The 26,309-nt window shown below is 38.6% G+C and overlaps 1 protein-coding gene across 1 annotated transcript in view; it reads left to right on the top strand.

Annotated features, from left to right (window-relative positions):
• The window catches only part of PTPRH (protein tyrosine phosphatase receptor type H), a 152,685-nt gene extending 129,700 nt beyond the window's left edge, over nt 1–22,985 (top strand). The window contains exons 17-28 of the mRNA XM_075189606.1: nt 251–565; nt 2,312–2,572; nt 4,512–4,596; nt 7,424–7,471; nt 8,327–8,414; nt 12,159–12,249; nt 12,459–12,535; nt 13,187–13,321; nt 13,505–13,627; nt 15,179–15,339; nt 17,401–17,536; nt 20,642–22,985. Of these exons, the coding sequence (XP_075045707.1) occupies nt 251–565; nt 2,312–2,572; nt 4,512–4,596; nt 7,424–7,471; nt 8,327–8,414; nt 12,159–12,249; nt 12,459–12,535; nt 13,187–13,321; nt 13,505–13,627; nt 15,179–15,339; nt 17,401–17,536; nt 20,642–20,782 (1,661 nt within the window). The 3' untranslated portion in view covers nt 20,783–22,985. The remainder of the gene's footprint in view (nt 1–250; nt 566–2,311; nt 2,573–4,511; nt 4,597–7,423; nt 7,472–8,326; nt 8,415–12,158; nt 12,250–12,458; nt 12,536–13,186; nt 13,322–13,504; nt 13,628–15,178; nt 15,340–17,400; nt 17,537–20,641) is intronic.
• The last annotated feature ends 3,324 nt before the right edge of the window (nt 22,986–26,309 follow it).

The following is a 26,309-nucleotide window of genomic DNA, read 5'->3' as shown; positions in this document are numbered from 1 at the left end:
CATTTTAACAAAATGTATACAAAGTTATTTTTGTATTGTAAATTCAATGTTACTTTTATTCTTGTTTACAATGTGATGCTAAAAAGAGATATTTTAAAAGGAAATTTTTATGAAATAGGATATATTTTGTCATATTGACATGTAAGTACTTATTAGAGAACAGTAAAAGACTACTATATATAAACGTCAACTAAAATGTTTCACTCATGCAGTTCATTAATTAGCAATGTTTATTTTTTGTTTTTTTTAGACCCAGTGTCTGCAAATACCTTTACAGTCACTAGCATATATAACACCACGGCTACATTGAACTGGACTCCTCCTGATAATTCTACCAATAGTCATGTGAGCGGGTATCTGATTCAGTATGGAAGCGAAGGAGAAGCAAATCAAAGCAAAGAAACAGATCTGACCAGTTCTGTCTTGGACAATTTGATACCTGGAAGTAGATACGTTTTCACATTAAAAACCATTGCACGTAGCGCAAAACCGGGAATCACTAGTCGCGCACTTTCATCTGACATAATAACATATAGTGCGGAAATAAGAGCAGAAAGTCAGACAGGTATGACACTAAAGCTTGTTTCGTTTTCTGACCACCATCTTTAAACAAAACATACAGATAAAATACAAACTGATTGTAACGCTGTCTGTATCAATCACGAATATATAGGAGACAATGTCCGTACTGACACGTTTTTCAGATGCAGTATTTAGAATGACGTGCATTGTGCTTTTAACTTCTGATCTTGTCTACTTGTCTCTTTACTTGTCATTCAGAAGTTGCTTGTGGCCTGCTGTCATATTTCTTTAGAAATTTACGACCTAAGACCTGGATTATTAAATAAGTAATATTGTTATTCTGCAGCAATGTATTACCCCTCCTTCATTTGTTTTCAATATTTACATTGATGATTTATTTGCTCTCAATTGATTTATTTGTTCTCAAGCATGCAGAGCACAGTGTATGTTATCGCAGCACAAACAAAAATAACGTAGCGGTATAATTTATGAAAATCATGGTATAGTCAGCTGAGTTGCTGCATTGATTCTGACCCGGAGCCGCCATTCCCCCAGCCCAGTCTCTGCAGTTGTGCACATGCGAGAGACGTTTGCCCTTTCTTTTCCACTAGGTTAACTAAAAAAAAAAAAGTATAAAAAAAGAACTATATTGAAACATTAATGCATTAAAAATACTTTACTCTAAGGATAATGCTTTTGTTCTGCAAATACCATCCTAAGGTCACAGTGGCACAAATACTGCTACCACTACAGGGGCATGGGGAAGCCTTTGCCAGCAATAGCCCCTTTCATGTATAGGGCGAAGCGTTAGCCATACGATAGGGCTCTCAGCCCTTTGACAGATAGGACCCTGTGTTGCCTACTTTCAGTGAGATCACGGAAGCTTCTTGTTTCATATTTATAGTTAAGTCTGTAACATTCGATAAAAACAATTCTAGAATTTTAAGTATAAATTACTCCAACAACAAACAATTTACTTTACAGTACAACTCGCCTCTCTGAGGCCAATGCTTATGTCTCAGAAAGACATCCAACATGTGGGACGAAATCCAAAATTTGAGAACAATATAGATTTATATTGGCATTTAAAGAATATTTATACCCCTGCTGAGCAACAAAACAAGATCCACCTTTCCCTTCTCCCTCTACCTCACCCTTCTCTCTCTTCCTCTTTTCAATATTCTACCACCCTGCTTCTTTCCTTCCTCCTTCATGTGGCCTGCCACACTGCCCCCCTTTTAACTCTCTTTTGTATAACTTCTTTCTTTGTAGTTTCTCCTTTATCTCCTTATTATAAAGTTGGGTCAATATCTGTATCTTTTATTTCTCTAATGGACGCTGTTTGTTTAATGACCTGTATATTCATATGCTGTTTGTTACACACTGCATCATTGATTGATACGTTCTATTGACCTTTGCAAAAGTAAAATTTAAAAAGAACAAGAAAAAAACAAGATCCACTTAAATAATAAATGACTAACAATTATATATGGAGTAAAAACACTTAAATTGTGCCACGGCAACATGGTGGCATAGTGGTTTGCATTGATACCCTACACGTAGTGATACATCTACGTGGCATTTGTATGCTCCAAATGTGTATGTTCACATGGGTTTCCTCTAGGGTTACATGGTTCCTAACTCAAACTGGCCCTAGTGTGTATTTATTTGTGTGCAAGTGGTAGGAAAATTGGATTGTAAGTTCCACTAGGGCATTAACTGCTGCAGATTTTGGAGTTGTACGAATAAAACAGAATAATAATAATAATTTGTGTTTTCTCTTTCTCAGACCCTGATCCGGTCAAGAACCCCCAATGCTCTATGATTGATGGGTACCAGATAAAAGTGACATTTGATTGTCCTCCTGGCAGGTTTACTTCATTGCAGGTTTTGGTCAACAACAAAAGGGAAATAAACACAACCTTTTGTAATGAAAGTGTTACAGTATCAAACCTTCAACCTGCTAAAAGTTACCAAATTAGCGTCAAGACTGTGGCTATGCTAAAAACAGCTATCACAGAAATTTTATCGTGCAGCACCGACAATACAGGTACCAGTGAGCCATTTTTCTGCATGTGACGTTATTACAAATATTGCACATTCGTACCAACTTACTTTGTAAAAAGCTAAAAAGGGAAACTGCTCTGAGAATGTTCAGGAGTGGGTATCGGTTATTAAACACTTAATGCCGGGACCCCTTGTAACTTCCTGACCAGAGACATTTTACCATTGTTTGCTATGTGCTGGTTAAACAACAACTTTTTTATTTGTTAGGGTATCAGTGTGAAGTTTACATTGCTTTATTTTTGTGACTGACAGTGCTTGCTTTTGGAAGCATTTTTAAATAAATTGTATTTTATATGTTTGGGTTTTAAACGCTAAATTACATGAAAATAGTAAAAAAAAAACAAAAAAACACTCTGATTATAATCAAGCAATTAGCGCACCCCTGAAAATATGTCCTTAAAGGTGTACTTCTGATGTTTGCATAAGTTTTTGTGTTTACATTTTGTTCTTATTTCTATTTTTTGTACTTTTTTTTTTTTAAAAATAATTTTTTTTTTGCAACAAACATTTGTAATAAAAAAAAATGCAGAACATAAGACATTAGCATTAATAGAATCATCTTTTTAATGTTAATGACCTTTTTTTTTTTGTTGAATAGAAAATCTGGTTGGTCAGAATAGGCAAATATATTTGTATTTATATTTACAGCAATTGTTTCTTTGCTGTAACCCAGAGATGTTCCAGTTTGAACTGAAACAAACAGTTAAGTTGGGCTGTGCTGAAATTATCAACATAACAAGGAGTTAATGTTGGTAGTATCAAGCTGGGACACCCTCCCCAGTGTAAGTATGTGCCCCCCGGTGTTAGGGAACCAGCAAGTTGCTGCACCTTTCCTATTCATTATTAAACTGACTTGATAGGGGCAGCTGTATAAACCAAAGATTAACCCTTACCTGACTGCTCCACTGCTGTTAAGGTAACTTGTTAATTATGTGGGCACCACACTCCGTCCATCTTTCATGCCAGGGAGGATTTGGTTATCTTGAGCACAAGTGGGGAGCTGGCGCTGCTGATCTCATCTCCCCTCACTCTCCCTCCAGCGTCAACGATAGCTCTGTGAACAAATTGGGCAGTGGTCAGGTGAGAAGGAGGAGGAGCTTATCAAAACACCTGGATGTAAGGTTTGCTTCCTCATCTATATAAAAATAGAATTTGTCAGCCTGAAACTTCATTTATTTTTGGTTCTGCTTCCTGTTCATGGAGGACAGGTTCTTGCAAGAGAGGTCAGCCATGGCCACTAACCAGGGGGTGGCATGAAAGAGGAATGGAGGAGAAAGTAACTTAAATCTTCCAGGGTCTTTGGTCATCACGGAACACGTCACTCTAGCCCAGTATGAATGGTGCCATGTTTCATGTGGCGCCCATATAATTAACATGTACCCTGTTGTGTAACATCCTAAAAGAAGAGAAAAGTTTATAGTGTCTTGAATTGACACAGCTGGGGTCGCTGTTTAATCAGCTAGTGAGAATTTATGTTGAATATTATAAAGAGTTATGCCCCCTAAACAATTAACATTAACAAGTATAGACTGCCCAGGATAGTTACAATTCTATGTATAGAGAGTGAGAGATTCAGTGTATTCATACAAGTGCTCTGAATAACCACCAAGTATGCGGGATTAGTTCTTCTCTGTTTAAGGCTCTGTGATTAGTAAATGCTGTAATATACGTATCATCCATAAGGTTGTTGTCATAGAGCCTCATTCAGTTCATGGACTACAGTACAGGTACAAAGACACCAAAACACTAACAGATATATTACTATATAGGGTGAATGCTATTATAAATGTAGTAATGATGCAGAAACTTTGAGTCCATGAAGAAATTGGTCCACAGAGTACTGTACATGGGACTCAGAAGAGCGATGATTTGGGAGTTATGTACAATTTGTTTGTTTACTATTGTTCTCTTTTTGTCAACAGCTGTTATAGTTGGGTCAATATTCGGCGTTTTATTATTTCTTCTTCTCATTGGACTTATTGTATTTTTTGTTATGAAGAAGAGAAGGTAAGACATTGTTTTATATAATTTATTTATTTTTTAAATGTATTTTACAAATTATAACCACTAAAGCCAAAATACAAGTTGATCGCTTACCAAAACCTTGTGATATTAAGAAATATACATATACATACATTTGCCATACTATTGACAGCAGTTTAATGCATTGCACATTTTTGTACAACCACGTCTATTTATGCCCTGCCCCTCTTGCCACTTAGTAAATAATCCCAAGTTCTCCATTTTGCTTTATTGAAAAGGACTGAGCGAGTCCTGCTGCACTGTGGGCACCCCAGCAGCCTGCACATAAGACGCGTGGTTACGCTGTCAGCTGTAGGTAACATCAGGGTCTTGTAGGAGGTACTCCCTCCCCGTTATACTACATAGAGGGTGGTAACCACCATTGCATGCAACCTCGTTATCTGTAGTTGCGATAAAACTTTTGCATTCAGAAGTACATTTGATAGATGAGGAGAATCTGATTAAGAACACCTTGGAAGAATCTATATTGTCACACTAGTATTATTATTTTCAAGATAATAACCCGAAACCATGTATATTGATTCTTATGCAATCATTTTGATATAAGATTTCTTAATATTCAGCATTACTTTACATGGTAGTGAGGTGCCAGAAGTGGTATAATCGGCAGTGCACTAAATCATCATCAGCTATTTATATAGCGCCACTAATTCCGCAGTGCAGTACAGAGAACTCACTCACATCAGTCCCTGCCCCATTGGAGCTTAGAGTCTAAATTCCCTAACATACACACAGACAGACTAGGGTCAATTTTGATAGCAGCCATTTAACCTACTAGTATGTTTTTGGAGTAGGGGAGGAAACCGAAGCACCCGGAGGAAACCTATGCAAACACGGGGAGAACCTACAAACTCCACACAGATAAGGCCATGGTTGGGAATCGAACTCATGACCCCAGTGCTGTGAGGCAGAAGTGCTAACCACTGATCCACTGTGCTGTCCACATCTTCATTGTATATCACTTGACAAAAGTGATTAGAGCCCCTATAAAGTATTAAGACTTAACTTTTATTAGTATAAATAAAATAATTAAATAAAGACAGTGAAAGATGTGATTTTCGGGCTGCACCAACTCTATGGAATTCTCTCCCTTGCACAGTAAGACTCTCCTCTGGTCTACAAACTTTCAAGCGTTCTCTGAAAACCTACCTCTTCAGACAAGCTTATAATATTCCTCAGCCACCCTCTTAACCTCGCTACCTTTAGCCTGTTACACAATTTCACACAAGACAACTACCCCCTGACCAACATTGTTGTGTGACGGGATCATTTAGCTTATGAGTCACTTTTACCTTTGCAGTCTGGCTGGGCCAAAATGCATAATGTAGACTTAACCTCATGTGTCAATCTCCTATTGTCCCATAGATTGTAAGCTTGCGAGCAGGGCCTTCTCACCTCTTTGTCTATTTTACCCAGTTTGTTTATTAGTTTATTATGTTTGTCCTCAATTGTAAAGCGCTACGGAATATGTTGGCGCTATATAAATAAATGATGATTATGATTGGTGTCAAAAGTGAAATAAATACAGTGGAATTGAAAAAAGACTGTGTGTCATTCCTTGTTATCTTATATTCAGTTCCTCGATATGGTTCAACTATTTATACTAAACGAAGCTTCAATAAGGGAATATTATTTTTGACTCCTTATTGGCAATTGATACTAATTTTTTCAGATTGATTCAATATATTTGCTGCGAGGAATTGAATATAGGATAACAAGGAAGGACACACAGTCTTTTTAAATTTCATTGTTTTTATTTCACTTTTGACACCAATCACATCCATTCATCCATATTTTGCTGTTTTTATCTAATTTTATTTATACTAATAAAAGTTAAGTATTAATACTTTATAGGGGCTCTAATGACTTTTGCCAAGTGATATACAATGAAGATTTAGTGCACTCGATTATAGCACTTCTGTCTCCTCTTGTTTGCTTTTCTAGAATCTGATTAAACAAATACCACAACAGAATTTTATATTAAACATATTAATCCACCCTCACATCTTTAGCCTCAGTAGTGCTCGTTCATGCCTCCGTTCTGCTATATAGTTATGGTTTTAATGACAATGAAATGAGTGACAAAGATTGCCGTAATCCTTTTAAAAATCCAAACGGAGCTGAGTTTCGAAAACACGGGAACATAAACATTGGTTGTGGGGGTGAAGGACGCCGGATTTTAAATTAAGGATGGGTTCATTTTTACCTACAGTGTATTAACCTGGCATGGAAGACAACCAATTTAGCCTAGGGCGGCTTGAACCCTTAATCAACACCTGTAAATTACATTTAAAAACAACCACTGTCTTTCCTGGCATCCCCTCTTTATTAGATTATTTAGCAGTGTAATTTGAGGAGGATGCACTTTTCTGACCATATTTATGTGTTTTGCATTATCAAATAAATATTTGCAATTAATTCTTTGTTTTTTCTGTCTGGTTTTTGGAACTTTTTGGATAACTTGCTTCCATTTAAGATATTCCATAGCTGTATTTTGGCACATTCCTAATATTTTTTTACACAATTGCTTTAACTAATTAAGGCTATCTTAAGATCATGCCACAACAATAAATTGGTTAGAATCAGGACTTTGATGCAACCATAGAAAATCACAATATATTTTTTTCTGTTGTAATTAGAATTAGTTGTGTACAAGTGCTAGGGCAATCCAAAATTCATCTTTTGCACAATAAATGCAGTAAGGAACCAATGACAATGATTTTGAGAACCGTGGGTGTATAGTGATACTTCATTCATAAGTTATGCACACATATTCATTTGTTTTTCGCAGATCAAAAGGTCAGCCTGAGAGCATAGCCACAGTGGTTAAAGGAAGAAAGTAAGTAGGTCCTCACAAACAGTGTAGTTTGTTCTCATATGCACAATACATATTCTGCTGTCATTTCAATCGGACAAAAGAATAACTATCCAGTTTATTATTGCTGTGTAGAAATAATATATATGATATGTTATTATGTAGGGACAAGGGGTAGTGAGGGCATAAATGACAAGTAGGATATGTGACAAATAATATTTCTATGCAGCGTGATGTATGCAGCGTGGTGTATGCAGCGTGGGGTATGCAGTGTGGCATTTATTTTTTACAAAAGCTGAACATAAGAATTGGACATGCATTGTTGATCTATTTATTTAGCTAGTATGCAGGGCCGCATTAACCATAGGGCTAACTGGGCTACAACCCAGGGGCCTATGGCATCCAGGGGCCCTTGAAAGTGCTCAGCAGCAGTATTGATTGGTCGGGGGCGGGGGCGCCCCCGGCGCGATCAGTGCTGCTGAGCACTTTCACTGCGGTCCTTCTCCGGCGCGCTGTAGTCTCCTTACTGAGGAGATCTCGTGAGTCTCACTCTCACGAGATCTCCTCAGTAAAGAGTGTACAGCGCGCCGGAGAAGGAGGTAAGTGCCGGGGGAAGGGGGGCGCGGGCAGCTCGGATCACGGGGGGAGGGGAGGGGGCGCGGGCAGCTCAGAACACGGGGGGAGGGGGCCCCCTTAGCCCAGGGGCCTCCATTCCCTTAATCCGGCCCTGCTAGTATGTATTTGTTTTTTGGTTGTTTTTTTATTACTAGTTTAAAATATAACATATTTTAACATTAATGCCTATTAGTTCCTTTTCATGTTCAGTTTTCTCACTACTGTTAACTTTTCTTTTGTTTTTGTTTTTGCATTGTGCTTTAGATATCACACCGTAACGAAAGAAAGGTTCAAACTGCATTATGACCGTAACCATGCAGATAGTGACTTCGGATTTGCAGAAGAATATCAGGTATGACTAGTTTGAAGAACAAGTAGGATCACTTTTGGGCATTCATATTCATTAAATACTGTGTATTACTGAGCAAAATAATATCAATTGATGTTTTATACCGGAAAGAGCACTATTATTAAATATATAAATAAATAAAAATGCTAAATAAAAATTGCAATAAAATAATAGCTATTTCAGTTTGGTCACTATTGAAAGCTGCACTGACACTTTTTAAAAGGTGATAGTTAATGCAACCTTCCACCAGCCAGAGTCCCTGGGGCTGCTACATGCATCTGTTCTTCCCCGGCTCCTCTTACAGCCCCGACCAATCGACAGATTGCAGCTTATGACTGGCCATACTGACACCCCATCCCCTCTACAAGTTGGTGAGCTAAATTGACTTGCCCGCTCTGTATTACGTAAGGTGCAGTTATTTGCAGTTGTTTTTCTCTAGGGCTTCGGCTACAGGGAAGGGTGATCCTGCACTGCTACCTTTTACTAGATGGTAGAACAGCTGTTATATCATATATGACAAATATATATAAATCAGAGCATTCCATAAACCCTTGTGCTCAGTACACACAGCATTCATGTTTTTAGAATTTAGAAAAGACATCTGCTGGTGCCAGATTTTATGAATCAATGGGAGTTATAATTCTAACATATGCTGTGTGTGTTGTGCAAAGTTTGATTTATATCTTACTTTCAATTTGTAATAATAATGAACGGCGTGAAACTGTATGGTTTTGTGCTGTAATAAATGCATTATTGTATTTTTCTAATGATAGACCTGTTTGCCTAAATCTGTCCAGCATGCTGTCTGTGTTATTTTTTAAAGGAAACCGCAGTTACTTATGATAGCTGTGCATCTATACATCTGGGACAGTGCACAGGCGTGGAACTGGCCTCAGTCCTAGGGTGACAAAATTGCAAATTTTGTTTTAGATATACCTACTAGCACAGAAAATATTATTTTTGTTTACTGGAAGAATATATATCTTTTTATATAGATGGGAGGTGAGGGAAGTTGGGCCATGTATTTATGGGAGCATAGGCAAGCCGAGAGGGGTTTCCTAGTTCCTTGAAACCCCCTCCCCCCCTTCTCCCAGCCTGGGGTTCTGTATGCTTGAGGTGGCTGGACCCTGCCCTGGGACCAGCTACTTTGCAGCTTGTGTGCAGATCGTTTCTGTCTGCACTGTTCACAGCCATCTCTCCCCAACAAGTATTGAAAGCAACAACGCCAGGTAGCAGAGAGCAAGACAGTCCTTCAACTGTTCTGACACACTCACCGGGACTTTGTCCTGAGTGTAGGGACAGTTGGGGGGTATGTCTCACTTCACACAGCTCTGCTCGAAAAGGGAGAGCTGTGTGCCCCTAACAGTAGTGCACGCAGCATTGCACTGTCTAAAATTATAGCCACACCCCAAAGCATACTGGTCACGCCCACTGGTGGTGTGGCATGGAAACCCCTCTCTACAGATCCTGTGTTTCTCTGGGGAGAATCAAAGATGTTTGTAGGAGAAATAAACTTAAACAAAACCTTAAATTCAGGAATAGGCTGAGGGCTAACAATTTTAATCCTGGGATTGAGAGTGCAGAAGCGACTGTGATTGAATTTCAGTCTTCTAGGTAATGTGAATGGAAATTGTAAAATAAATGGTGTGTACAGGCCACAGATTGTTAGACACACAAATAGAGGTGGTGCCAGTGCCAGCTTTTTCTTATATATCAGCACCACTTTGTCTTTCGAATTGTCGGGTGAAAATACTTAAACAATTTTTATTACTAAAACTGAAGTTGAAAGTTAGGGTTGGTTTGTACAATGTATTAGAGTGTTCTCATTTATATTTGAGAATTTCCTTCTTTGGAGACTTAGTTGCCCATAAATTTGGAACAACATAAAAGATTGCAACCGAACAGAGCTCTGATAATAAGACTCACATTAAGACACGCAAAATGAGTCTAAATTGCGTTTTTTTAAAATGCACGTCAATCAGGCATACGCACGTTAATATTCAACTAGGCGTGGACCTGAAGAATTGCTTCTTGTTGAATACGTATCTAGGTATGCTTCGCTCTAACAAACAATACACTGTAGGATACGTCCAATACATATCTGGAATATAAAGTCCCAAAGAGCTCACAGAAAAACCTGCTAATAATATAGTCATTAATGACAAAATTGTTAAAATATTTTTTTTAAAAAAATTTCCACTTAAAAACATTTATGATGTTGTTAATGTTCACTGTATATAAAATACATTTATACAGTTAATCCTGATTCCAAACACACGTTCTAGCATGCCTACGCAACAGTCATCGCTATCACTCGTCACTTACACCCGACCTGTAGTTGGTGCAAGTGATGAGACAGACAAACATGTACCTTTTGAGATGCCCAATGCTTGAATCAGTGCTGTGTGCGCTCGGGTTTGGCACGCCCTTACTGTACACTGACTACGTGCATACGCCAGTTCCCTCCTCGTTCCGCCCCTGAAATCGTAGACTGCCATCATAAGGTATTTACATTCCTTAATGAATCAGGCCCACAGTGAATACATCAAAGACACTACCACCTTGTAAAAGAAGGTTATACAGCCCTCTCCCCCAAACTAGAGCCCCAGTGATTGTTCCTACATCTCACACCCCCGCTACTGCTGTTTTAAGTTATTAATTTACCATCAAGGCCACAGGAGAAATGGCTGCATATAGCAGTCCCCCCTTACAGTTTAGAAACCAGTGGGAAGCATGCTGAAGGGGAACGGAAAACACTGCAGAACCCTAGTAATGTTCTGCAACATTATAGTTAAATGTAAACCCTGGTGAAGAGACTTGTAGATACGACAGGCACATTTTCTCTATCAGACAAGCCGGGTACTATTACCTCCTCTAAGTATATGTGATCATATTTTTTTAAAATAATTCTTTATTTTGATTGGTCAACAGGAAAATAGTTCACCTTAACAGAAACCGGAGGAAAAAAAACTGACCATTTTTTATTTTGCAATGTTCATAAATACCACTCATTTTAAGGAAGACGTGATAGGGGGGAGGGATGTAGTGAAATACTTAAGAATTTGTGTGGGAGGTCGGGACGGAATATACTTGGGTGGGAGAGAAACTTGATAATGGTAGGTCTTCCCACCATTCATGGTCCATTTTATGGTAGTTTTATGTGAGCAGAGCAGAATGTAGCAGTATACTGTATCTGAGAGAATAAGTAGGGTGGCTTCTGCAGATGCACTTGAATGAGGGATATATACAGGAGGAGATATTCACTTTTGGGGGTATATTTACTAATCTGCGGGTTTGAAAGAGCGGAGATGTTGCCTATAGCAACCAATCAGATTCTAGCTGTCATTTTGTAGAATGTACTAAATAAATGAGAACTAGAATCTGATTGGTTGCTACATCTCTACTTTTTCAAACACAGAGTTTAGTAAATACAGTATACTCCCTGGTTTATTATCTTAGTATTTATTGTATTATTTATCCATTTAGTGCAGTCTACAAAATGACAGCTAAAATCTGATTGGTTGCTATAGGCAACATCTCCACTTTTTCAAACCCGCAGTTTAGTAAATATACCTCTTAGTGAGTATAGATCCCAAAGTCTGGTGCAAAATTTTAATATTGGGTGTATTTTAGTAACAGATTGTCTGAGCTTGGCTCCCCATAGGGAAACAAATTAGACCAGTTTAACAAGTATGGGATTATTTTTTTTCTGTTATGGTGTGTGATATTCCTTCTGTATGCCAACAGGAACTCAGCTCTGTTGGAACCACACAGTCAAAGAGAGCGGCTGAAATGTCAGATAATAGAGCAAAGAACCGTTTCACCAATGTCCTGCCGTGTGAGTACTGTTTATGGCAATTACAGGAAATCTATAACGTGAGCTCATTATCTTTAGTAGTTGTGAATAGTAATTAGTGTTACTGACATACCATTGGTAAATTTGTGGCATAGACGCATAGTCTCCAATTGTGAAAGCAACTATTTATGTATATTGTAACACTGCCCGGTTTTCACTCCCCGTAATATATTTTGTATCCTGTTTTAAAGATGATCATTCTAGAGTTAAACTGTCTACTGTGGATGCGATTTCCAGTACTGATTATATCAACGCCAACTACATGCCGGTAAGTACCAAGGCTTCACCTGCTCCACCGTTTCAGCTGCTGAGATTTTGTTTATTTTATCTGTACTTAATGTGCGTCTTTGTACAGTCTAGATGAGAGCTGAGCAACCTGTGGTTCACAACAGCTGGAAAGACACAGGTTGTGTAAGCTTCTCGCACCTGATGGTCTTATTCTGCCGTGAACAGACTGTGTTACATTTGTTATTTTATATTATATCGTTGTTTTTTATGTGTTATATTTATATAGTACTATAAGCCCTCAGAACTACCAGCTTTCCTCCATGTGACACCAAGGGGTATATTTACTAAACTGCGGGTTTGAAAAAGTGGGAATGTTGCCCAAAGCAACCAATCGGATTCAACTGTCATTTATTTAGTACTTTCTACAAAATGACAGCTAGAATCTGATTGGTTGCTATAGGCAACATCTTCACTTCTTCAAACCCGCAGTTTAGTAAATCTAGCTCCCAAGACTAAAGGGTATGCTTGGCCATGCAGTAGCCTCATATATGAATACACTACAGGAGGGGTTCTGAGCAGCCGTTGGTCCCCTGTGCTTGCCTATAAGCCTGGATCAATTAGTTACATTCTTTTTTTGTATGTACTTCTTACATCTCAACATAATTTAATAAATATACTCTTCTGCTTGCAGGGCTACAACTCTACTAAAGAATTTATAGCCAGTCAGGGTCCATTAACAAACACCACTGCAGACTACTGGAGGATGATCTGGGAGCATCATGTTAACACCATTGTAATGCTGACCAACTGCATGGAAAATGGTCGGGTAGGTATCCCCTAACTAAACATTAGATTACTGAGTCACATGGGTGAGACTTATGTTTTGTTTTGTTTTGTTAAGCGGTCAGTTGCAGTGAGCTAAAGGCGAGAGCTCAGAGAGGGACGGTGTGCACCACAGTAGTGTCTGGAACCAGTTTTCAGTTGTTTTTATTTATTTCTCTTTGTCTAGACAAAATGTGAACATTACTGGCCCCTGGATTATACCCCATGCACTTATGGAGACATTACTGTGACTGTTACATCAGAAACGATCCTATCCGAATGGACAATACGAGACTTCTCTGTCAAAAACGTATGTAATTGCTGAATTGTGTATTGTTGCAAATGTTTTCATTTGTCTACGAGACTCTGACTCCTCATAAAAGATATGTAGAGATATGTACTGTATTTTTAGGAACGAAATAAGCCATTGCTTACTGTCACATGTGTTTTATACTAGCTACATTTAATATGAATGCAGAAACACAATTGTTTGTCCCTACCAGTTTAAATCTGTATACATATAACACTATAAAAATATCAGGTATTGCTTCATATTTAAGCTTGCAAACCAACATCAAGGGTCCTCATTTCTTGTTCTGATCAAAATGTTATCAAAAATACTTCATATTTTTATTTTAGATGCCGTATTTTTGCATACTTAGTAATGAATAGTAATATAGTTTACAGTGAATTTGCCTGCCTACATTCAAACTAATATGGTTTATATGTGTGCTAATGCTTATCAGTTGGCTGTATGTGACATTTCTGTATATGTTAATTACGGTTCCTGTTTGTTACAGGTTAATAGGATTCTGATGATTCTTGCATTTTTGTCACTTAAAATCTTTAACTCAGAATGCTTTTTTTTTAGACATGCATAGAGATGCTCAAATTATTTGAATCAGTTCGCAATTCAAATTCAGCAAGTCCAAGGGCCTCAAACTTGTTTGCAGTATGGCCGTGATTTTTGGTACAGTTCTATTTGGGCTCGACTGCTACTATTCGAATTTGCAACACGCATTCACTATAAAATGTTGACTGTTCACGCTTAAAACAGCAATCACATGAGAAAAACGAGGTGTGGTTTTTTTTTTTAACATAAATCACTGTGACATGCTATAAAATGAATCTTTTTGACTACCATGGCAACCACAGTCACATTCCACATGTTGGTGTGCCCCTCTAAGCTGTCAGCTCTGTCTGTAAAATCCTAACTCTGCACCCCTCTCCCCCAGCCTTCATATGACATGCCGAGATGTTATTAGCATGTGTGTGTGCAACTAGCAGCCATACTTTAAGCCCTCCAGAGAAATTTGGAAAAGTAGATAATTTGTTGGAGGACAGATAAAAAAAATATCATCACATGCATGATTAGGACTTAACTTGCTATTTAAAGATGATAGCCTTTCTTTATGGGATTGCTACTTTAAATGCCTTCATTTTATAGTACGTTTAACTTTTTTCATTCGATAACGGAGCTCTACTCTGTTCGAGGTCAAAGTTTGCAGTTTGCGTGGAAAATCATTTAAAAAATACAAAATGTAGCTATTTAAGCTTTGAACATATTCAAAATAGTACAAAGTTTGGAAATGTGTTTGTAGAACTTTAGAGCTGATTTGACAAATCGGTTTCAGAAACACTTTGAAGCAAGTTTGAGCATCTCTACTGGTTCAAAGAATTTTGAGCATTTCTTCCTATAGTTATTTACATTTAGTTTCAAAAAGAAAGCAAAGGGTGACACACTATGGACTTTGAAAACGATGTCACATTAGTGTACCGGTTAAGTTGATGCCATTTCTTATCATAGTAGTTTATTGGAGAAAATTTTGTAAAACCTGTAATTCCATTTTTGCACCTCCAGGCTAAACAACAGGGAATAAAATATGTGCGCCACTTTCATTTTACTGCATGGCCTGACCACGGGGTTCCGGACTCCACCACATCCATCATCGAGTTCCGTAATCTTGTCCGAGAGCATATGGACCAGCAAAAGAGCAATGGGCCAACAATTGTACACTGCAGGTGGGAGATGACTTGGACAGTAGAGCGTAAATGAAAGGCAATAAATTATTTAGAAGACAATTCTATTTTCATCTATTTTATTGTAATGTCTCTAGAAACGGTTTAACATTCTTTATGGAATGAAGAAAGAACTTGCATTTAGTCACAGATAAACGAGATATGAGCTAGGAGCTTGATGATAAAGGCCTTTTAGGTGGGTTGACTGTGAGGCAAGATATTAAAGCCCATTTATGTTTTTTGCAATTCAGCTCTTTTGTGTTTTTTTGAAACATTTCAAACACTTAAGGACCTAGAGCTAGATTTACTAAACTGCGGGTTTGAAAAAGTGGAGATGTTGCCTATAGCAACCAAACAGATTCTAGCTGTCATTTATTTAGTACATTCTGCAAAATGACAGCTAGAATCTGATTGGTTGCTATAGGCAACATCTCCACTTTTTCAAACCCGCAGTTTAGTCAATATATCCCCTAATCTGAGTTGGAGGCAACTTACTTTGGAAACATAGGCATAAATTCCGTCCATGATAGGTAAGTAATTTGCGTAGTATGGAGAGCTGCAGGTGTCTTTAGATACCTGCAAGTCTGCATAGTATGCAAACTGTGTACATTTCAGTAATATACGCTTAAAGCATATGATACGCTAAAAGCTTGCAGTACCTGACGAAAAACAAAAATAAATAAAAAAAGTAGTCCCCCCTTCCCCCCAAAAAAAGCCAAACTAGAACGAGTGCTGCAAGCCTAGGCTGATATCATTAAAATTGGGGGGGTTCAAAAAGCGTGGGTTCTCCTGAAAATTCCAATACCAGCACTAGCCTAGGGCTGGTGACAGTATAGCAGGGACATCTGCAGTGTGGGCATCCCACTGCCATGGTACCAGCCAGGCCTAGGTCAGTCATCATGGACTGAATGCCCTTGGTGGATCGGGCACACAAAAGTAATGTGGGCCTCTCACTACTAGGTAAATTCAATCCCACGCATTTTGTCTCCCTGACTTTGCCGATACCAGCCTAGGCTGGCAGAGCTAGAGCCGGTTTGGCCGGTTTTTGGGAGCCCGTTCCTCGCCCATGCCGACTCTCTACACTTGGAGCAGGTGCAACGGCCAGATATGTCTATGTCTGCATACAGACTTAGATGTACGACTTTTTTCTGCGCGTGTGTTGTACGGAAAAGCATATTTTGCGCTGTGAATGAGACCCTAAGGGGGTATTCAATTCACAGCGAGATCTCCGGAAAACGAGCGCTCGAAAAATATTACCGTTAATACGGTAATTACACGCTGAATTTCAGCTCGCAGATCCCTGAGCTGCGAGCTGAAATCCAGCGAGTAAATTACTGTATTAATGGTATTTACGCGCATATTACCGTATTAACGGTAATATTTTTTGAACGCTCGTTTTCCGGAGATCCCGCTATGAATTGAATACCCCCCTTAGGGTCTCATTCACAGCGCAAAATATGCTTTTCCGTACAACACACGCGCAGAAATTAATGTGTATCATGTGCACACAGTGGAGGGAACCAATATATAGCCTATTAGTTTCCTAGAAATTAATGACTTCATGGAGGCATAACAGAGACACTTTAAATTTGCATTCTCAGAAATATTGTGTTGGCCCACCAAGTAAGCCTTCACTATGTGTTGGTGACAGGAACACTTTAAAAGCAAATACCTATTGAAGATAGGAGGGACATAGTTCCCAACTCATTGCTAATCCATAAATTGTAATTTTCTGTAGTCACACATGCACCAGTAGACATCAGTGGCATATCCCCTGAGGGATTCCTATGACAGGTGATTTTTGACTCCCAGTCATGTGCACTCGCATCAAAATTGCATGTGCAGATTTGCACTTATGAATGCTAAATCAGGACCCATAACAATGCAGCCAATCAATTCACTAAAACCACTACGTCATGAGATTTTGGCATGGAGTGTTATGCTATGTCAGTGATTCCTAATCAATTGATAGGCATTTTCATGAATATTGATTAAGTCAACACTATAGCTGCATTGATTGGGTAGATAACTTGTAACCTGATCCTCTCTGCTTGTCCTCTACAGTGCCGGAGTGGGCCGTACCGGAACGCTCATAGCGCTGGATTACCTGATCCAGCAGATGGAGAAGGAACACCGTGTAGGAATATATGGTTTTGTAGAGAAAATGAGAATGAATCGAACCTTAATGGTACAGACAGAGGTAAGTAAAGTCTGTGAATCATCATCATTTATTTATTAAATAAATAATTGCCAATTGCGCAGCGCTGTACAAAGAATATCTGTTATTCACATCACTCCCTGCCCCATTGGAGCTTACAATACATAGTTACATAGGGGGATGTTTTCTTCACAGTTGTTTCTGTTGTACACATCATAGCAACGTTTAAAGAAGACCACCATATTGTTTAAATTGTTCATTAAGCTAAGTCCAGAGGTGTCTTCTGTAGGAGTTTACATTAAAACGCCAGACTATGAGCATTAAGCTTGTATAAGTGCTGGCAGGAGTGATATTCTCCCAAGTGGATGGAATATTACAGATTTAATGTTGGTGAAATAAGAGTTTATTGCATGAATAAAGCTATTGGGTTGGGGTTTTTATTGCTAACATTATTCTGTATTGTAATGTATGTATTGCAGTAAATAGATGTGTAGCCACAGTACAGTGGTGTCATAGATGTTCACCCCTTATAAATAAAGCATTTTATGAAAAAAATTATTTTCTGACAGCCTCGTGCTCTTATCAAAATTGTCCTAGTTTAAGGACAGCTCTGAAGCAGTGTTAGCAGAAGTCCTTTTCTTCTGATCATTCCTTTTTGTTTGTTAATGGAAAGAAAATTGTGACTTTTAAATACACTTTTCAATTTCTATCTGTGGCTGACACCTTCCTCGTGATTGTTATCCTGGCCACATGTGTTGGCTCTCAGTCTATACCAGGCCTGTCCAACCTGCGGCCCTCCAAGTGTTGTCAAACTACAAGCCCCAGCATGCTTTGCCAGTAGACAACCTGTTGATAGCTGGAAGGGCATGCTGGGACTTGTAGTTTCACAACATCTGGAGGGCCGCAGGTTGGACAGGCCTGGTCTATACCATGCAATTAGCCCAAATCACAGTACATTTGGCTCTAAAACAACTGCATGACCTGAGAGTAATAATCGTTTGGATCTTTATCAGGCACCTGAGCAATTGTCGGACATGACTCTTGCCTTCCAGTTTCACTTCTGGCAAATACAAGAACTACAAACTAAGTTTCAGGATTTCAAGGCACAAGTGCTCCAATATTGCCAAACTCAGTGACAGTACTGGAATTGCAAAAACATGTCTGAGCTGAAAGATCCTCTAGAGTGAACACATCATAGAGCTGAGCATAGAGTCCAACAGGCACAAGCTGTTCCAACTGCAGGTCATCAGAATGCTTTCTCTCTCACACACCCCAGTTCAGAGGTGATCATCATAGTTCCATGATGGATCCCTATAGTAGCGTCACATCCACCTTCGATTGTATTCTTACCAGTTTTTAACTAACAAATTAAAAGTACAGTATATCCTTTTACTTCTTAAAGTTTTGGTCTCCCCTTATTAAAACCAAGAGGCCAGTACTAGAGAACCTTTCTGCCCTCCTTCAAACAATAAAATTAATTTTTGGTGATCCAAATCTGAGTGCTACTGATGTCTCAGTTTATATCAGAGCATACTATATATAGCAGATTATTGAAGATGGGTTCTTGATACTACATGGAACCCTACAGTACAAGTATCTGCCTGTTGATGGGGGCTTTCTGATACAATTAAAGATGAGTTGCCCTGAGCAGGTGGACCTTGGAGTTTAAAGCTTTTGTCCACCATTATATCCACATTAATATCCAACTTACTGAGAAAAGCAATAAAAGATCAGGTTAGTTCCGGTTACAGAGAGCAAATGGTTTTATATTATTTGGGAAGCTCCGAGGTCAAATCAATGAATGAACTTGAGACAGAACCTATGCAGGTGGATACCCTTCAGGTGCAGCTATCCACTGGCTTGACCTGAATAAAAGGTTGTTAAGAAGTACTTGAAAAAAAACTTAAGCAACAGGTTTTAGTCTTCTATGTGTTCAGCAGCTGCACCTATTAAAATAAAGTGTGGAAACTTGTACATCACCTGTATGTACCAGTTGCAGCATGATTAAATGTATCGTAATTGGTTCACAATTAAAGTTTCAGGTTACAAAGGAACCCCCAAATTGCTGTCCACTTCATCCTGGTGGCCAAAATTCAAAGAGGGAGATTAAAAGTACCTGTGTCTAGTTTAAAGCTCCCCTCACATCTCCTTTCAGACTGCTACAACAATTCCCTGATCCTTCTTGTTCGTGGGGTTCGATCCCCATGGGATTAATGGTGGATCTACCGTCATAAAGAGAAAAAAAGTATCCACCGCACCAGGCAATCACTCTCCCTGTATGTTATCAAAGGGAATGCCTACCATCCTAGTAGTAGTTGACTGACTCACAAACATGACCCATTCTGTGCCTTGTCATGGACTGCCTTCTGCAAAAGAAATAGAAGAACTGCTGATAGGGAAAGTATTTTGACTGCATGGGATACGAAACTGTGTGGCCGGGGAGTACGACTTCAGTCAATTCTTAATGTTATTCTACTGAAAACATTTATGCCAAATCCATTTCTTGGCCATATCTTGCCTCCTCCACATCATTTTCAAGTTGAAAATACTACTTGATTCCTATAACAGATTTCAATATTCAGTGCAATGGCAGTGTTACGAGCCAGCAGACAGCTTATGGGAGCCCAAAAAAACATTCATATATAATAATATACAGATTCACATTGACATAGTCTGACTCACAGACTCACACTGACTGACACTGACCAATACCTCTTCTTACCTATGTTCTACCGTGGGACTCATGCAGTACTGGTGCCACCACCACCTTTTGCTACTGTTAGGGCCACAGAAATAATTATGCCCAAGGAGTTGGCCTACAGGAAGTCACAATGATATGTGACATTCCACCATGTGGAATGTGACTGTGGTTGCCATGGTAGTCAACAAGATTCATTTTATAGCATGTCACAGTATGTTGCATCCTTGAACTCGTGAGCAGCCATAACGGGAGGGTAGATGGTTTGAGCGTTGCATCCCATTGGGAAAAGGTAAGTGGATAATCTTCACTATATGAGCAATGAATTATTGGTGTCAGAACACAGATATTATTTACAGGACCTTTAATGGAGACAGTTCATTGAGGTGTATTATAACCATATACTCTATGCACTTGTAGCTTTACACATGACTTTATTTCATCTCTAGGCACAATATGTCTTCCTGAACAAATGTATGTTGGACTTGATCGAACAACCCGAGGAAAATATCTATGAAAATCAGAATGGAACTGAACTTATCTATGAAAATGCCTCAGCAGTTCGAGATTACAGGAGAGAGAATGTTTAACCGAGAATGATTAATCACTGGAGCTGACAAGTGCAACAAGGATATTAATAAGACAATCACTTTTTGCATGGCTACATCTGGACAGTTCTTTCTGGTCCCTAACTGTTTGTTTTGTACTGTGCGAATCCAGCCTATGCACTCCTTATCAGGAGCGAGATGCTAAGCATCCAAATGTGTTCAGGTCTTCTCATTACACGGCTGCTGATTTTCACTTTTACACTCCGGAGCCGACTGACACAAGCATCAGAATACAGGTTCTGTAACAGAGCGGTCATGTCACAGGAGACCATTGGAAAAGAGAGATTCCTGGTACAGTACGTGTATATTTACTAATGCCAGTCAGCCCGCCATAATAAAAAAAAAACATTGTGAAAGTCTACTGAGAAGGACATGATTGAAAAACTGCTAAATATTTTATTGATTTTAACTTAGTTACAGGAAAATATTTTTTTTTTTAAGAAAATTAGCTTTTTGGCACATTTCCTTTCACATAGTATAAAGATTCATGAACTGGCTCATCACTAATTGCTGATTGCATTCCATTTACAGAAATATTCTACTATAGCAATTGCCATCATTCCATATATTTAGCTTAAAACCGTTTTAAGATCAAAACGCAAAGATCAAAATGCGCCAGTGTAATGATCTAGAGGCTATTTAAGTCTATCCAGCTCCCTTATTTACACTTTTATAGATTGTTGTAACTACTTTGTTCATTCAAACAATTGCAGAGTAGCTCTATTTTGTGGAGCTTATTTTAAGAATGTTTTTAATTTAATATGTAATTAATTGCTCAAAATCTATTTTTGTATAATGCACTGTATTCAAGGAAAAAGAAGCCCTGACATTTCCCTTAGACGGTTGTACATGTTTTATATTGATATTGTACCTTTCCTTTTTACTTTTGTATTATCTTCACTCAGGACATAGACTTGAGTGTAGTCGTGTTGAAGGTCTACACGTATACAGATGCCAAACAGAACACACATTTACAGAAGAGAATGTGGTCAGAAATCTTTTTCAATAATGATCATTTGAAATTGATAGTAAAATTTAGTTAATCATTATTGATTGATTTTGCTGCAGTTTGCCTGTTCACAAATGTAGCACTTGTCAATCATAGTTTATAAATTACCAAAACCCTGAACTGGAAATCTGATCACAGCCATACCTATCAAATGCCTTAGATAAAATTGAAGTAGCGATGGGTAAAAGGAAGTGTATATTATACTGTCTAAAGCACTCTTTTTATATGAAAAAATAATAAATGTTCCAATGTGGTATTCCCATACTTACCTACTTTTGAAGGCAGCTGTCTGGGAGGGGGTCCGTCGAAGGGGCGTGGCCACACATGGTGTGCCGTTAGGCTCCGCCCCTGTCAATACTATGCAATTTCGGGCAATCGCTGCAAGGGGCGGGGTCACGATGCCGCATTTAGCCCCAACCCCACCCATCTTCAACAACGCAGACACCTGGATCCGGGATTTTTGCCTGCTCTCTCGGGAGTCCGGGAGAACTCTCAAAAATTTGGGAGTCTCCCGGACATTCCTGGAGAGTAGGCAACTGGGTATTCCATATAAAGAAAATTCAACAAAAGTAAATGGGTGTCTGTTCTGGAGCTCTAGGACAGACCAGTGGTTGCTGATTAGAACAGTAAACACTAACGCCATGTCATGTTCTGCAATAATACTTCTATACTTTGTTGAAAATAGTACACAACAGCCAAGTATTGCCAGTGCCTAATCTAGAACAGTATTCCATTTTCCGGAGCAGTAATTTATCCAGCACATTGAGTAGCGTTTCCGCAGTGTACCCTAAAAACACGGATCTGGAAGAATAATATATACAATATATTGATTTATTATTTTATCCCATTTATTTACTTGCTATCATTCCTTGAAAGAGATCTCTCATCAAAATATTATTTTTGCCCCATAAAATGAAAGGTTTGAACTGTGCAATTTAATTAAAAATGCATATATTTTATTATACAGTATATATTGTTTAGTTGTATATCTTGTGTGTCAATCAGAATGTTATGTATTTTATGTATGACTGTTTATATTGCTATGAATGGGGTATTGTCAGAGGCCTACAGGTACTTAGAGTGGTAAAACTAAATAGTTTGTAGAGAGAGTATAGGTGTAATATTTTTTTTACTAAGTGCCAGTTGCGGAGTAATTAAAGGATCATTCCCAGGACCCCTACAGTGTAGGAGATATTCACACCAGACATCACTCTGTCCGACAGCCACCAGACTATTGAATTAAACTGATGAAGTTGAAGTTGTCTCTGTAGAAGGCTGGATAAGCTGTGGTAGCCATCTAGTCTACCACCTGGACTACCTTGGCACTGAACATTATTTTATCCAGGAGCGTGGGTAATAGTTAAAGAGCTCTATGTTTCTCTTTGCTTGTTGTGATGTGTGTGTAGTTTTATGGGTCCCAATGTATGGAAGAACACTGTATTCAAGTTGGCTTTCATAGGGCTAGATTGACAATTACATTTATTTACTAGAGCAATTAAATAAAAATTTGCAGCATTGAAAATGATTAAGTTTAAATTTACAACGTGCACAATGCCTTTATCTATGAGGCATATTTTTCAAGCTGTATATACAACGATGGGGTCCTTTATTTCCTATTTGCTAAGGAAAAAAAAGAAGGGATTTTTGATACACAGCAGAACCCCGTTGTAGATTTGTTCCAGGAATGAGGCCAGCCTGTGCTCATTGGCCATGTGATGGTTGAAGTAAACATCATCTGAGCAGAGATGTCAGAACTGTCAGCCTGTCACTGTCTGTGACCGCTCAGCTCTAATAATCTGAAATTGCATCTGAGTTCTTCTTATTTCATAAAGACCATTCTGGTCTTTTAAATCCCTTTAGCTAGGTGTCTTCCAATATGTTGGCTTAATTCATAAAATCTGTAAGGGTGAAAACAAATGAGTTATCAGATAGATATGTCCTGATCTCCTACATTGTGACACTGCTTAATTGACATGTCAATGAAACGAGCTCAGCGTAATCTGAATTTTAGGTTTGCCGCTTTGAGTAATTGAACAGTATCCTCGGTTATTTTGTAGCAGAACTACAAACCCATCTAGCAATTCATAAAAGTTGGATTCTCCATTTACAATTGTGGCATTAAGCACTGTAACAAGGGCATGCTTATTAACAAGACGTTCCCTCCTTATTATATTCCTTGCTGTGTTATAATTCCCCTCGTATTTATCATTCTGTTGTCTGTTTAGTATATTTACAGCTGATTTAACCATAATGAGTCATAAGAGCCCGTAATATAGTAAAAAGAGGGAAGCAGCAACATGTGAACTGTAATTATATTTTTACTATATATATACTATTTTGATGATGGTTCTCCTTTAAGCATTTCATACTTACTACTTTTTGGTTGTGGTGATGTCACTGAAGAATTTTAATCCACACCTTTGTTTTAAATGAAGCATGTTGCATAACATCTGTTAGTTGGCTCATACATGTAACAATTTAGATGGGCCAAATTATTTGTTCTCGACCACATTGGCTCCAAAAGTTTTCTTATAACTATGGTTGTTTACTCTCATGAAATGTCTGGGATACTCCTGGATTTGGAGGTGACCTCCAGGGCTGCTTAAAGAGCTGCACTTATCTGCAGCAAAGTTGACACCGGAGTGACACAAATCATGACATTAAGCCCCACCCACCTCAGTAATCGACAAAGGGGTAAATGTATCAAGCTGCGAGTTTCCAGCAGGTTTGACAAGTGGAGATGTTGCCTATAGCAACCAATCAGATTCTAGCTGTCATTTTGTAGAATGTGCTAAATAAAAGATAACTGGAATCTGATTGGTTGCTATAGGCAACATCCCCACTTTTCAAACCCACCAGAAACTCGCAGCTTGATACATTTACCCCCAAGTGTCTATCACTCTGTATTTTACTGAGGTGCGGGGGGCTTAATGATACATTGCTCCATCCTGCCCAGTTCCGCTCCCTTTCCTGGTTCATCTTCATATATCCCGGGAGCGATGTAGGAGTAGTAGACAAGTATTCTTATAAGTGTTTACAAAGCAATCTTCTCTGCTAGCTGATAGCAGCACATATCTTACGATCTGTCAGAGTGTATTGTATTTATACAATACCTGTATATAGGAAATGTTTTTCTTCATACTCCCCAGACTATTGAAATCTTTGATAACCACTAATCATAAAATGCTTTATGTAAAATAGCTATGAGTTACAAAGAATTAACATCAATATTATTTGAGATAGGCTTCCTGTACTTATATAGTCACTTGTTGCTGAGCCAATATATTTGCATTGATAACTATATACACGTGTGTCTATGTATATACTGTATATTCCAAGATGCCTTTTTATGTTAGATTCACTCATATGTTAGGTTCAGTGACGGTTTAGGAAGGCAGGAAAACTAGTATTACTTATCAGCAAGTACTAACATGAGATTTGATTTGATACATCTGCCATTTGTTATATCTCAGTCACGGTTAGAAACACATGATAAGGTTTAGGGGTCGGACATAACATACCTATATAGACAGGGGCAAACGTAGGATTTGTAGAGGGGGGTTACTTTCCACACCACGCCACCAGTGGGTGTGACCAGCATGCATGGGGGAATGGCTATTATATTAGACAGTGCTTGGCTGCTCTCCAACTCTTCCTATCCCTATAATATACATGGGCAATGCTGCATGCACTACTGCTACTGCTAGGTGCACACTGCTCTCCCTATTCAAGCAGAGCCGTGTGAACGATCTGCACACAAGCTGCAAGGTAGCTGGTCCCAGGGCAGGGTCCAGCCACCTCATTTATACAGTGCCCCAGGCTTGGAGGGGGGTTTTCCAGACACTCGGAACCCCCCCCCCCTCGGTTTGCCTATGATAGAACAATAGGGTAATTCATTGGTGATAGCAGCCATTAGCTCAGTTAATATTTCCAGAGGAACTAGTAAGGGCTATTTTTTTTTTTTTAAAGGAGAAAAAGGTGATTCAATGGTTCAGATTCCAGGATTTCCCTGGCCAGCCCTAAAAGGTCTATATGACAAATTAATGTATTTATTTTTTTCATGGGCATTTATGAAAACAGGTGTGCAGGTACAGTAAGGGGAAGAAATGTGCTGTAACCCATAGCAACCACTTTTCCTTTTATTTTCAAAACTGTACTAAAAAAATAACATCATTTTGTTAGTTACTTTGGGTTGCAGCATCATTTTTTTTACACAGTAACTTGTAAATTAATAAATGTCTCTACATATCATTTTTGCTTCACATTTCACGAACATGAGGATTTTTATTTACGGTTTACGAATTTATAAAATGTTTATATTTTTATATTTTGCTGACATGTCTTCCACTGCTTAATGTTTTACTTACTTTTGCCAAATATTGTAGTTTTCAGATTCCTTGTTCTACATTTTGACAGGGCTGGCTCAGACGCCTTCCAGGGCTACTCTTCCCTTCTCCGGCGCTACCCGCCCACACTCTTTACCTTGTGTAGATTGGGTGG

The sequence above is a fragment of the Mixophyes fleayi genome, chromosome 11, assembly GCF_038048845.1.
Source record: "Mixophyes fleayi isolate aMixFle1 chromosome 11, aMixFle1.hap1, whole genome shotgun sequence".
In the NCBI taxonomy this organism is placed as follows: domain Eukaryota; kingdom Metazoa; phylum Chordata; class Amphibia; order Anura; family Limnodynastidae; genus Mixophyes; species Mixophyes fleayi.
Note: the sequence above shows the minus strand (reverse complement) of the source record. Positions and strands in the feature narration are given on the sequence as shown.